Source organism: Suricata suricatta, chromosome 11 (assembly GCF_006229205.1).
Source record: "Suricata suricatta isolate VVHF042 chromosome 11, meerkat_22Aug2017_6uvM2_HiC, whole genome shotgun sequence".
NCBI classification, from domain to species: domain Eukaryota; kingdom Metazoa; phylum Chordata; class Mammalia; order Carnivora; family Herpestidae; genus Suricata; species Suricata suricatta.
The window spans coordinates 102,200,540-102,215,075 of record NC_043710.1 but is presented as its reverse complement, the minus strand read 5'-3'; the positions used below and the strand labels follow the sequence as shown (position 1 = coordinate 102,215,075).

The 14,536-nt window shown below is 42.5% G+C and overlaps 1 protein-coding gene and 1 long non-coding RNA gene across 2 annotated transcripts in view; both read right to left on the bottom strand.

Moving 5' to 3' along the window:
• Window positions 1-13,150, bottom strand: part of C11H11orf53 (chromosome 11 C11orf53 homolog) — a 74,341-nt gene extending 61,191 nt beyond the window's left edge. Inside the window, exons 1-2 of the mRNA XM_029914589.1 lie at window positions 13,137-13,150; window positions 10,427-10,473 (exon numbers count right to left, since the gene is read on the bottom strand). Of these exons, the coding sequence (XP_029770449.1) occupies window positions 10,427-10,472 (46 nt within the window). The 5' untranslated portion in view covers window position 10,473; window positions 13,137-13,150. The remainder of the gene's footprint in view (window positions 1-10,426; window positions 10,474-13,136) is intronic.
• A 1,203-nt stretch (window positions 13,151-14,353) lies between these two features.
• Window positions 14,354-14,536, bottom strand: part of LOC115271669 — a 154,024-nt gene continuing 153,841 nt past the window's right edge. Inside the window, exon 9 of the long non-coding RNA XR_003900048.1 lies at window positions 14,354-14,387. This is a non-coding gene — a long non-coding RNA (uncharacterized LOC115271669). The remainder of the gene's footprint in view (window positions 14,388-14,536) is intronic.

Here is a 14,536-nt window from a genome sequence, read left to right as displayed (position 1 = left end):
CATATCACATTCGTTGACCTTAAGATGTCTTTCTTTAGGTTTAATGTGCAGCATTGTAAGAACAATTAAAATCTCTAAGGAGCTCCCAAATAGAGGGTTCCCCAACTGACTCTCTTTGCCATCACCCAAAATAACGGGGGCTCTACAATTCTACTCCCTTGACCTGTGCCTCTGCAACAGGCTGCCTCAGGGGGTCTTCGTGCTATAGCTCACTCACACTCAGCCACGTGGAAAGCAAAAACTAACTCTCTAAAGATGCCAGGAGCAAAGAATACAAAGGTATGAAGTGTAATCACGGCAAACTGGCACACGTGAACGCAGCCATCGGCTGCTTAACAGCGCCTATGGTTTTAAACGCGATTCACCTTTAGTATGTCCGTCAGCTGAAAACTGGAGTATTGTCTTCACTGTTTTAATCCCAAAATGATCAAGGCCTTGCCCCCAGGTTTACCACGATTCCAGATCAGAGCTGTGGTCTCTACAGTCCTCTGAGCAGTAAGATGTCGCTTCCAAAAACCCCTTTCTGGCCACAGGGCTCTTGATGAGTAGCTCCTGCCTTGGTACCAGCATATCTCTGAGATCACCTTCTAGGTTCTCCCAGTCTAACCCTCTCCATTTTTCTCTCACTCTCTTTCTATTCTTTACCTATTGGTTTTCTGACCTCTATTTCTCTAGAGCTCAAAAATTTCCCATCAAATCATGATTTCTTTTCTCCTCTTTTTCTTGAAGCTTCTAATAAATGATTTTCCTTCTATTTCCTTTTTGTATATTTTATTTTAATTCTAATACAGCTAACAAAGATGTTAAGTTAGTTTCAGGTATACAATATGGTGATTCAACAATTCTGTGCATTGCTGAGTGCTCATCATGATAAGTGTGCTTTTAATCCCCTTCACCTGTTTCCCCTATCCCCCCTCCCCTCTGGCAGCAACTAGTATGTTCTCTATAGTCAAGAGTCTGTTTAATGGTTTGTCTCTCTTTATTTCTTTTGTTTGTGTCTTTGTTTCTTAAATTCCATTATATGAGTGAAATCATATGGTATTTGTCTTTGTCTGACTGACTTATTTTGCTTAGCATTGTACTCTCTACCTCCATCCATGTTGCTGCAAATGGCAAGTTTTCATTCCTTTTTATTACTGAATAATATTCCATTATGTATGTGTGTGTGTGTGTCCACACACACACACACACACACACACACACCATCTTCTTTATCCATTCATCTATTGATGGACATGGCCGCCTTCATAGCTTGGCTATTGTTGATAATGCTACTATAGACAAAGGAGTGCATATGTCTTTTTCAATTAGTGCTTTTGTATTTTTTCTTATAGTACTCAAAACAATCTACAGATTTAATGCAATCCTTATAAAAATACCAACAGAATTTTTCACAGAAAAAGCACAATCCTAAAACTTGTTTAGAACTACAAAAGACCCTGAACAGTCGATTTTCAGTTATATTACAAAGCTGTAGTGATCAAAACAGTATGGTCCTGGCACAAAAGCAGACCCATAGATCAATGGAACAGAAATAAAAAGACCAGAAATAAACCCATGCTTATATGGTCAATTAATTTTTGACAAAGGAAGCAAGAATATACAATGGGGGAAAAGATAGTCTCTTCAATAAATGGTGTTGGGAAAATTGGACATCTACATGCAAAAGAATGAAACTGGACCACTTTTTTACACCATACACATCCATAAACTTAAAATGAATTAAGGGTCTAAATGTTAGACCCAAAAACATAAAAAGCCTAGAAGAAAGCATAGGCAGTAATGTCTCTGACATTGGCTGTAGCAACGTTTTTCCTGGTATGACTCCTGAAGCAAGGGAAACAAAAGCAAAAATAAGCTATTGGGACTATATGAAAACAGAAAGTTTCTGCACAGCAAGGGAAACTATCGATAAAACTAAAAGGCAACCTACTAAATGGGAGAAGGTATTTGCAAATTACATATCTGATAAAGGGTTAGTATCCAAAATATTTAAGGAACTCATACAACTTAACACCACCCCCCAAATCATCCAATTAAAAAAATTAAAAAATAGACAGAGTACCTGAATAGAAAATTTCCTTTCTTTCCTCCTTCCTTCCTTCCTTCCTTCCTTCCTTCCTTCCTTCCTTCCTTCCTTCCTTCCTTCCTTCCTTCCTTCCCTCCTTTCTTCCTTCCTCTCTTTGTCTCTCTTCCTTTCTTCCTTTTAATTTGGGGGTGGGGGAGAGAGAGAATGGGAGCATGAGACAGGGTGACTCCACATCCTGAATGGAACCTGATGATGTGAGGCTTGATCCCATGACCATGGATCATAACCTAAGCTGAAATCAAGAGTCAGATGCTCAACTGACTGAACCAGCCAGGTGCCCCTGCATAGACATTTTTTCCAAAGAAGACTTACAGATGGCCAACAGACACATGAAAAGATGCTCAATATCACTCATCATCTGGGAAATTCAAATCAAAACCACAATGAAATATCACATCACACATGTCAGAATGACTGAAATAAAAAACACAAGAAAGAGCACAATTGTTGGGGCAGATGTAGAGAAAAAGGAAGCCATGTGCACTGTGGATAGGAATGCAAAGTATTGAAGCCACTGCGGAGAAGAGCACAAAGGTTCTTTAAAAAATTAAAAGTAGAACTACCATGTGATACAGTAATCGCACTACTGGGTATTTACTCAAAGGATATGAAAAGACTAATTTGAAAGGATACACGCATCCCTTCCATTTCCTTCCATTTCAATACAACACTGGTTAGGACCAACCTCCAAACTAATAGACTGTGCCTGGGCATCCCTGAGTCTCCTTGCTTTCTTAGCTCAAACACTGGTATATAAACATGCAGACATGCAACCCAGACTGCATTCCCATTTCTTTGGCCTCAGTTGGGTTGGTTTCTCTTGAATTATACCAGGACACTGGGTGCCATGAAAGGGAATTGTGGTGACCTATAACTAAGCGCGATGTGATTTCCATAGAGTCAATTATCTCCTCTGGGTCTCAGTTTCCTTATCTGTATGATGGAAGGAACTGGAGAAGTGTTTTTAGCAATATACACTCTTGTTAAACAAAATGTTCTATGTAAAATAGTTCACATCTATAATATTTACACATTATAAAGTCAGTCAATGACAACGACATTAAGTGACAATTTTGATTGGGAGAGGTACTGGTGGAGAACGGGCGATGGACGCAAGCTCAGGTGAGCAGATGTAAATCTGCAATTGTAGAACCTGCACAGAACTCTCCACAGAGGCCCGGGGTTCTCAGATCACAGACCGATGGCCCCTGGGCTGGGAGATCTAAGACCTGGCTGCCCAGAGTGTGGCTATGGAAAGCAACATCACGTCACCTGGGAGGTTGTTAGACCTGCAGAATTTTGGCCTCACTCCGGACCTCCTAAGTCAGTATGTGCACCTCAGCAAGGTCCTCCAGTAATTCCTTTGCCCGTGAAAAGTTGAGGAGAACGAATCTGGAAGAATGTTTCTCAGACTTGTCTGCATACTGGAATCCCTCTCTGCTTCTCAAACCTTAAGTCTCCTTACACCTTAAAGAGGTTCTTTCCAGCTCTGAAGTTGCATGATTTTATTTTTTTGCCTTAAAAATTTTTTAAATGTTTACTTACTCTTGAGAGAGAGAGAGAGAGAGAGAGAGAGGCAGGCTGAGAGAGGGAGACACAGAATTTGAAGTAGACTCCAGGCTCTGTCTGCACAGAGTCTGATGTGGGGTTCAAAGCCACTTACCATGAGATCATGACCTGAGCCAGAGTCAGATGCTTAACCTAGTGAGCCACCCAGGTGTCCCTGAAGCTTCATGATTTTAATACCTAGCCTCATGAATTGGGAGTAGAATATGATATTTTTGTTAAATATACAATTAGTTTGATCATTTGGTCCTGAGTTGTTTTTTCTTTGTAAGCCAGAGGCTGACACACGAACTAGATAGTAAAGGAAGTCTATGTCTTATAAATGTGTGAACCACATTTATTATCTTTATTCTCTATCTAGATAATCTCCAGGACATTAGAAATTGACATCTCGACAATGGCACGTCAACAACACAACTGGACATGCCAACAACCCATGAAAAGATGCTCGGCAACCTAATCATCAGGGAAACGCCAATCAGACCCACAATGAGACATCGCCTTGCACCTGTCAGAGTGGCCAGCGTCAGAAAGACAAGAAATAGTAAGTGTCGATGAGGATGTGGAGAAAAGGGATCCCTCGTGTGGACTGTTGGTGGGAAGATAAACTGGTACAGCCCCGGTGGAAAACAACCATAAGAAAGAATGAGATCTTGTCATTTGAGACAAGGATGGACCCAGAGGGTATTACGCTAAGTGAAATAAGTCAGAAAGAGAAGGATAAATACCATATGATTGCACTTAATGTGTAGAATCTAAGACACAAAAACAAATGAACAAACAAAACAAAACAGAAACAGACTCGTAAATATAAAACACAAACTGGTGGTTGCTAAGGGGTGGGAAATGGGAGAAACAGGGGAAGGGGATTAAGAATTACAACTTCCAGGTATAAAATAAATAAGTTATAACTTCCAGGTATAAAATAAATAAGTCACAGAGATGTAAAGTACTGCACAGGGAATTTAGTCAATAATATTGTAATAATTTTGTACAGTGACAGATGGTAACCACACTTACAGTGGTGAGCATTTCCTAATGTGTTTAAATATTGAATCACTATGTTGTACACCTGAAGCTAATATAATGCTGCATATCAGCTCTACTTCAATTAAAACAAGAAAACTCATTGTTCTGCACACTGAAGATTTATGCATTTCACTCTATGTAAATCAAACCTCAATTAAAAGGTTATCTAACAAATCGACATTGTGGTAACATTACAGAAGGTATCAAGGAGAGACATCCGCAGTATAAAAGCATTTTCCCTGGTGGGGCTAACTGTGAGTAACCACATCTTAGACTTCTCACTTTTGTTTGAATTCTCTTTAGCCATCTCGAAGTAGCAATCAAAACCCAACGTACTTTATTTTGAGAGAGACAGAGACAGCACAAGTGAGAGTGGGGCAGAGAGAGAGAGAGAGAGAGAGAAAGAGAGAGAGAATCCCAAGCAGGCTCCACACTGCCAGGGCAGAGCCCGATGTGGGGCTTGAACCCACGAAGCCGTGAGATCATGACCTGAGCCGAAACCAAGAGTTGGATGCTTAACTGACTGAGCCACCCAGGCGCCCCATCTTCTAATATCAGTCAGAGGAAGCATCTATAGCCGGCAGTCTTTTTGATATTTGAGAAGTGCTTACTCATTCTTATTTCCTTATAATTTCTACCATAAGCTACACTTCAATACTGATGCAGCCTATGAATTTGATAATATTGGAAGCCCCATTTCCCCACATTCTTTCCATTTCTAGAAGATATGTATAAAGAAGCTGAACAGGAAGCAGGATGACTGATGAAAATAGCTATTTTTTATCTAAGGCAGGAAGCTATTCCCAGTAGAATTCCTGTTGGCAAGAAAAATGAACTTTTCTCTAGAGATGTCACTAACAGAGTTGGTACATGCTGTCTGACATCTAAGGAGGCAGCCCGCAAGTTTCTGCCTGAATAAAAGGAATCACGTCTCTCTATCAGGTTCAAGGCTAGTGGACAGTAGATTTTTCAATCCTGAATCTTTCAATCTCAAATATCAAATGGATGATTAATTATAATGATCCAACTACAAAATGGAGGCTACTACATTTGATAGAATGAGAAATGCAGCGATTGGCCTTTCATTTGAAGGAAACTTCGTCTTGCTGTTTGTGACATCAGATCTGTCTTTATTATGATGTTCTAAACATCTAAACATCTGTCCTTCATGAGCAGGGACCACCTGCTTGTTGGATTACAAACTGGTCGTGATCTTGCATGAACCAAGGCCAGAAGGTTAAATAAAAGTATTGGGTGCCTCAATGGCTCAGTTGGTTGAGCGTCCGACTTTGGCTCAGGTCATGATCTTGTGGTTCACAAGTTTGAGCCCCGTGTTGGGCTCTGTGCTGACAGCTCAGAGCCTGGAGCCTGCTTTGGGTTCTAATGTCCCCCTCTCTCCCTGTCCCTCCCCTGCTTGCCCTCTGTCTGTCTGTCTCTCAAAAATAAATAACATTTTTAAATAAGGAAAACAAGTATCACTGTACCTTAAAAAAACCAAAAAACTGTATATGGAAGTAAATCAAATGAAACTGACAATCCTGTTTTGGAATGCTTATCAGTTGGATTTAGGAAGATTTCCAGCTATCAGTGAACTTTCTTCTGTTCACCCAACAACATTTGTGTATTCAACAACTAGTGTGTTAAAATGTCTGATTTTTTTCCTTCTAAGAATTGTACTCGTACCGACACACTGGGTGTTACTTTTCGCTGAGTGAATAGATCCACAGAACTGCAGTCTAAGGGGCTGGGTTTATATTTACAAAAATAATTAGGCGAAGATCAGAGGGAAAATGTGGGTCCTTTCTACTCCTCAGGGGCTGAATGCAGAGCCCCCTGTCTCCATAGGCAGAGCGGGATATAAAGGCCTGCCCGGGAGGGCTTGAGGCACTCCAAGGGTGAAACAGCTGGTGCCGTTTGTCCATCAAAGGAAAGTGTAACCAAAACATAAGGGAAGAGGTATTTTTCAAGATGGGGGATGAGTCTAGCTGAGAACGGCCACTCATCTTCAGTTTAAACTTCTATGGATTCCTGTTGAGGGGCAGACTTTTGAATAATAAGATAACTGATCTAAACCATCTGTCTTAAAAACACTCTGCTCGTCTGCAGAGGTTACATTACGCTCTCTTAGGGAGGTTGAAACTGTTCCCAAAGCCAGATTCGTGGCTGGTTACAAGTTTATCTGAAAGCTTTAGGATGTCCCCATGATAGCCTCTTTTTGAAAGAGTTGCCCAACATGAACACACTATTTAATACCAGGAATAGTGATCATTTACTGAGTGTTTACTATGTGCCAGCACAGCACGTGCTTTATGATGCTCGGTCTTTTTATGTATCTTCCACTTATTTCTCTCTCAAAGTAAAATCTGAGCCAATTACACTTCTTTCTGTCTCTCTCTTCGCATCCACATGTACTTTACTTCTGATCAGATCTTAGCTCCTTGACATCAGGGACTATATATAGGGCACTGCCCTTGGAATACTAAGGCAGGAAGCACACACATCCTTCGTGACTCATGGAACTCACGGTCTGTCCGAAGTGCTCAACTTCTCATATGGCTCAAGTTTGCTGAACGGATGAGCATATATTTATACAGGTGACACACATTTGCCCAGATGATAGCCCGATGCTGAGTTAATGAAGACCGTTATGTTCATAGTCTGTCTGAATCACAGTCCTTGCCACAAAAATCATTTGTTTCCCATTTCTCAGTCCATGAGAGGAGACTAGCAGTTTTATGAGAGATCTTTGGCAGTATTTTCAAGTTCATGGTGTCTCACTGTCACCCCATTACGACTTTCTAGTCCCCATGATTAACACCACCTCTCTTGTATGATTTTTACTCTTACTGTTTTTGGTGTTCTTGATGTTGTAGTTATTGCCATCAAGATGTAAAGAATAAGTTTCCTGTCTATTTCTGTTAAAGCGTTGTTCCCGGAGCCATGCACTCTCATTCCTTACTAGCCCCCAGGCTGTTGAGCTCTTGTATTTTACTCGCTCTTGGTGTATTCCATTCCCCTTCTCACTTTTAGACATGTACCTCTGTTTCATATTCAAAGTGGATCATTTTCTTGCTGTAGTATTCCAATTTTTCTCCTTCCAGAGTGAGTTCCTTGTCCATCTGGTATACTGCCTATGTTTTTTTCTCTTAAGAGGTAGCCATTATTCCTCATTATTAGAACTTTTGACCCTGAGGACCTGATATTAGCACCAATCCACCTAAGCCACTGGACTCTTCCTGGGCTGAGACTTGCCTGACATCACAGTAGATATGAAGTTTAGGCTTTGGCTTTGTGACATTCTCTCCACACACACCCATACACAAATTCTAAAGTCCCCAATGATCAAATGCCATCAATAGCAAACAAATGTTGGGATTAAGTCAAATGATTGAGAATCCAAATGCTCCAGTCACCCCCACTTTAAGAAAGGATCGCTATGTTGGGAATCACTACCTAAATTTCCAATTTTCTCATGTAATTTCCAAATCTAATGGGCATTTTTAAAAGTCCTTGTTCTATTTGTATTACTTACCTGGCAGCATTTCACATTTCTGACCACTTCCTTCCTGAACATGTTCATCTCTTAGCTTTTGAGCTACTACTTTCTCTGGTTGTCTTCCAACCCTTCTGGCACCCCTCCAGTATTCACGTTCTTTTGTGTGTCCCTTAAACGCTGGTCTTCCCTAGGGGTCCATATTTGACTGTCTTCTTCACTTACGCTATCTACTTTATTTGATAATGTAATACTCCTAGGACTCCAAACTTCCATCTTTATGTCACTACCTATATTGGTATATTATACTTGACGTAATATACCATAAGCTTAAAAGTGCCTAGGAGATGTTGCTCACTTAGATGTCTGTGAGCATCTAAAATGAACATTACAATGGATATGGCCCAAAGTGAACTTATTTTCATGTCATTTATCTTTCTTCTGTATTGCTTACTTTAGTAAAAGGCATGCCTTCTCTAGTCTAGTTGCTCAAGCCAGAAGTTTTACGGTCATCTTAGACTTCCTCCTCCTTCTCAGCACCTTCAAAACCTCAAAATTCCAATACTGTTGAGTGAATCCAACTTCTCACACTGGCCGCTCTTCCCCATCCTTGAAGTCACTTCTTGCCATTTCTCAATGGCAACTCTAAAAATTGCCTTTCGAGTGTCCTCCATATATGGGGCCACCTTTGTTTTTATCCCTTTTCTCTGCTCCACTCAGAGTTCTATTTCTCAAATGCAGATCTGAGGATGACTGTCCTGCTGAACATGGCTCCAGGCCTCCTTGCCGACAATCAGACGAAGGTGAAATTCCTGACCCACTAAGACTTCCCCACATCTCGGGCTCTTCCCTGCTATCCCTCCCACACAGGCTATGGCCCAGTCATGCCAAAACACCTGCTGCTTCCTGAAGAGTCCCTCCTTGCACAGGATATTGTGTCTTCAAACTTTTCTAAAAACTGTGGATTGAAGTGAGACCCAAGGTGACAGGTGGGGTCATATTCGGAGTGGGGCCCCCTGAGTACGCCGGGGTAGCGCAAGGGGAGATATTCTACAACAGGTTGTGCAACTTGGCCACGAACCTTGAACATGCTCACTTACTCCTTGTAGAAGCGGACTGAGTCTTTTCTAGGAAAGAGGGGAGTCTCTAGGATGGTGAAGAGGAACAGTAGCTTGTGGGGGTCAGAAGCAGAGAAGAAGGAGCCCTTGAGAAACAATGTAGATAACCTGCAGCTCCGGGTCGACAGAGGCAGGGACCAGGTTATACAATCTTAAGAGTGAGAGCAGCTCTGAGCCGAGGACCCCCCAGGGGCTAAGGGATCCGTACAGCAGAGCTTCCCACCAGAAAATCTGATGTTGAATTCTGGGCTTAATGAGTCAGGATTTCACCAATAAACAGAACAGTTTTCACCTGAAATTGAGGGCTGTATCTGAGACTCAGGCAAAGCATGACTAATAATAATAACACTTAGAATTTTTGTTTATTCAGTACTAAGATGGTTCTTTGAAAAATTTTTAATGTTTATTTATTTAGTTTTTTGAGAGAGAGAGACAGACGGGGGTCGGGGTGGAGAGAGAGAGAGAAAGACACAGAATCCCAAGCAGGCTCCAGGCTCCAAGGTGTCAGCACAGAGCCTGACATGGGGCTTGAACTCATGAACTATGAGATGACGACCTGACTGAGCCACCCAGGCATCCCAGAACTAAGCATGGTTCTAAGGGTTTTATATCTACTCAATTTATTTTTACAAAACTATGAAATAGGTACTATTGGTAACCCCTTTTCATAGATGAGAAAATCGAGGCACAGAAAAGTTAAAACAATTGCCTAAAGTCAAAGCCTTATATGATAGAGTCAGAATTAGAACCCAGAACTGTGTCCCTGAGCCCATTCTCTTAAACATCTTGGACCAGGAGGCAGGAATGAAACCAGGAGGAAGCCTTTGGAGCAGAGAAAGAACCTATGAAGCAGAGAGGACTTGTGACTGCTCCCTTACCACATTCCCGCATGCACATATATGCAGACACACATGCTTATGCACCCACAGGCACCTACACATGCTCATGTACACACAGCACACACCTATGCTCATGTGCACACACGCATGCACACATGCTACCTTAGGTGCACACACACGGCACACATGGCTCCCCATATCCACACACATATGCACACATGCACGCTCATGTACATGCATATGCATGCATGCGTGCACACACACACACACACACACACGGTAAAGGGCATACTGGGATTTTGCCTTTGAAGAAACCCTCTCATTTCCAGTAACAGCATCCTGATGTCACCCCAGCAAGCAAAAATAGGAACAATGTGTCATCACAGTTCCTTTTATATTTTTTCTCATCTATAGATTTTTTTTAGCTTAAAGCTAAATATAGATTAAAATTGAGAATTCTAAAATGTGGTAATTTTTGTCATGCTATTTACAATATACTTTAAAAATTTTTTTAATTTTAGAGAGAGAGAGAACACAAGCGGGGCTGAGGGGCGGGGGTAGAGAGAGAGAGAAGAGGTGAGGAGAGAGAGAGACAGAGAAAGGGGGGGAGAGAGAGAGTGAGAGAGGGGGAGAGAGAGTGGGGTAGAGGAGGGGGGAGAGAGAATCCTAAGCCGGCTCCACACTCAGCACACAACGTGGGCTCAATCCCACAACCCTGGGATCATGACCTGAGCCAAAATCAGGAGTCAGATTCTTTTCTTTTTTTTTTTTTTTAACATTTATTTATTTTTGAGAGACTGAGAGAGACAGATCATGAACAGGGGAGGAGCAGAGAGAGAGGGACACACAGAATTGGAAGCAGTCTCCAGGCTCTAATCTGCCAGCACAGAGCCCAATGTGGGGCTCGAACCCATGAACTGTGAGATCACGACCTGCGCCATAGTCAGATGCTCAGCCGACTGAGCCACCCAGGCGCCCCATACGGTACACTTTAAAACAGATTAAAAGATAGTTTTAAGACACAAAACCCGTGGGAGAGTTTGGTGGATAATTGGGTCTGATGATGGACCGAGTCACACTCCAGACCATCCAGAGGCTCTTCAGCTCGAACCAGAGAACAGTGCAATTTCTACCTCCTGCCCCGTGAGGTGATCTCATACTCCCCACCTCACTGTTTCAACGGCAATAGCTGTGGGGATGTTGGGACGTCTGGGATGTAGCTTCTGGTCTTGTCTGTGGCCGTCCCTTGTTTAAGAGTGACACTAGGGGAGGTACTAACCTGTCTACACCTCTGTTGTGTTAGTTGGGATTGTTTGATGCTATGATGTTTCTGGTCCTCCCCAAATTCGTATGTTGACACCTGACCCCCAGTGTGATGGTATTAGGGGATGGAGCCCTCCTGAGTGGCATTAGTGGTCTTCTAAAAGAGACCCCAGAGAGGTCCGTCCACTCCATGTGAGGACATGTGAGCAGACGGCCATCCACGAACCAGGAAGTGAGCCCCTAACAGACACTGAATCTGACAGCACCTTGGTCTTGGACATCCCAGTCTCCAGAACTGTGAGAAATAACGGTTTATTATTTAAGCCACTCAGTCCATAGTATTCTTGTCACAGCGGGCTGAACAGCTGAAGATGGCTGCCAAGAATCAGAATGCCATGTGGGTAAGCTTACGCATGTGCAGACATACTGAGAAGATACCGGAGGACTTCCTTGAAGCAAGGGTAGGAAGTGCAGCTGGCCCCTCTCCCCTCCCCCTGCTCACATCTCTACCCCCCTCTCTGCCTACATCACTCTTCTCTATTTTTGCAAAAAGGCCCTTTCTTCTTTGCACACACAGGACCTGACTCTAGCTTTATATTGCTTTACGTCCATGTCGGAGCCTGACGTGACTCTGAATTTCACAATCGTGAAAGAGAATCTGACGCTTGCGTTAGGTGTCCACTCGTGGTTCAGTCCGCTGTGGCTGAGCATGGGGTGACTGTGGGGTGACTGCCTGGCTCAGCGGGACTGTGACTGCAGAGAGGGAGGGAGGGATGAATGTCAACTGATTTAGAAATGGTTAGAAAATGATGTAGACACCTATCATACAGCAGAGAGAGGGGTTATTTTGCATGTTACTTGAATGCCCCAACTCTTAAGAGCAGGTTTGTGTGAATGGGCTCATACTGACATGAATGTCTGAATACTGAGGCGGAGGATGTTAACCCACTTGCCAAAAGTCACAGCACCACATGGGAGAGTGTGGATTAAATCCAGCACTAATGCCGTCCGGCTCCAAGGGCACAGGGCAGGGAAATGCCATTTTCCTCTGTGTTGTCCTTACTTAGGGGCTGGCTGGGCTCTGGTGGATCCCACGGGCTGGAGGGCTGCAGAGTGCGGTGTGGTGGGTCTTCCTGTCTGCAAGAGCACCTTTCTCCCCAGGGCCACGCAGGCTGCTGGGACAGCTGGGTTCAGAAGGGCTCAAGAATCAGCCACCCTCAGCCACGACTCTCCTTGTGACCTGCCTCATTGCTGATCCTCTCTGCCTGGCAAATTTTCTTTCTGATTCCTTCCTCTACTGTGCTAGTCCATCAGGAATAGCTTAGATGTGGATAGCTGAACCCAGTACTGGACACAGTATTGTTTTTATTAAAACGAGGCTCCTTGGGGCGCCTGCGTGGCTCAGTTGGTTAAATGTCCAACTCTTGGTTCTGGCTTAAGTCATGATCTCATGGCTCAAGCGGGATGGAGCCCTGTGTTGGCCTCTGTGCTGACAGTGTGGAGCCTGCTTGGGGTTCTCTCTCTCTCTCTCTCTCTCTCTCTCTCTCTGTCTGTCTCTCTCTCTCCCCCTCTCTCTCCACTCCTTCTCTACTCATACTGTCTCTGTCCCACTCTGAATGAATGAATGAATGAAAAAGAAAATGAGTCTTCTAGTTTCCATGTAAACTAGTGATTACAAATTGATACGGGGGGTGTATGTGGGTGCTGTTTATCACTAACTCCCCAGGATGGATTCGTACCTCACTCAGTGGAGACTCCAGATGCCCGTCACTTGCCAGATTTTGTCACAGAGATGCGTGAGACCTCTAGCTTCTCTACGGGCTTGGCACAAGTCTTTCACGTACACCACAGGCCTGTACTGGGCATTGACAGTGTACCAGTATCCTGTAGGCACGGAGTTCTCCATTTGGATCTGTGGACCCCCGAGGTGGGCTTCAGTGAGTACCAGGAATCTGTGATTGGCCGTCTTTAAACACCCATGCACTTAGAGTATATTTCATTGCAATATTGCTCAGAAAACAAAATTTTTTATCAGAGGCCCATGATTTTCCCAAGTTTTTGAACAAATAACAAATTTTCATTGTTATCTCTCATCCATTCATTATAGTAATGGCTTTTATGAATAAATATAAGACACTATTTATTTTTAACTCAATCTACCTTAAAGTTTTAGATACAAATGGGACTGTGTGCAGGGGTAGTCAGATTTCCTCCCTTTTGCTAATAGGCAAGGTGGTGCAGTAGACTAAAACTCTTACTACTGATTAACTAATTGTATAATCATGGGTCATTTAATTTGTCTGGTCCCCTTTTTCCTTCATTACAACATGAAATTAGATTGTCTTTAAATTTTTGAAGTACCAATATAAAATAACTTCTGACATTTTTTATTTTTTGGGGGGGAGGAATAAATAGTACATAAATAATATCAGGGGAATTTTTAAAAAAGAAACATTAATGCTAATCTAGTCCTCAGAGTAGCTTTGCCTCCATGGTCCATTTTCTAGAGTCATCTTCAATGTGGTGTAATGTATTCAACTAATGTGTTAATAGCTTCTATTAAAAATACATTGGATGCTAGTGGCTTCTAACCATATGTGATATATACTAATAGAAAATGTTGGTTCTTTCTCTTTGTTCTTTCAGCGTTCCCCATATAATTGGCTAAGTCAAGGATCATAAAAAAGATCTTCATAGTTCATTAGTAGACTCTAAAGTAATTTCAAACAGATTTTTACTTTCTTCATCCTGTTTACTTTAATGTAAACATAGAAAGTACTTTATATTCCTACCTGAATTAGCTGCTGGAGGGGCGCCTGGGCGGCTCAGTCGGTTAAGCCTCCAACTTCAGCTCAGGTCATGATCTTGCAGTTCGTGACTTCGAGCCCCACATCAGGCTCTGTGCTGACAGCTCGGAGCCTGGAGCCTGCTTTGGATTCTGTGTCTCCTTCTCTCTCTAACCTCTCTCTGCTTGCATTCTGTCTCTTTCCCTGAAAATAAATAAACATTAAAAAAATTTTTTTAAAAGAATTAGCAGCTGGAGTTCATACTATTCATGAATTAATACAAATTGGATTTTAAAAAGAATGACAAATTAAGGACTTTGTTCTTAGAGTTGAGAATGTACAAAAGTTACTTC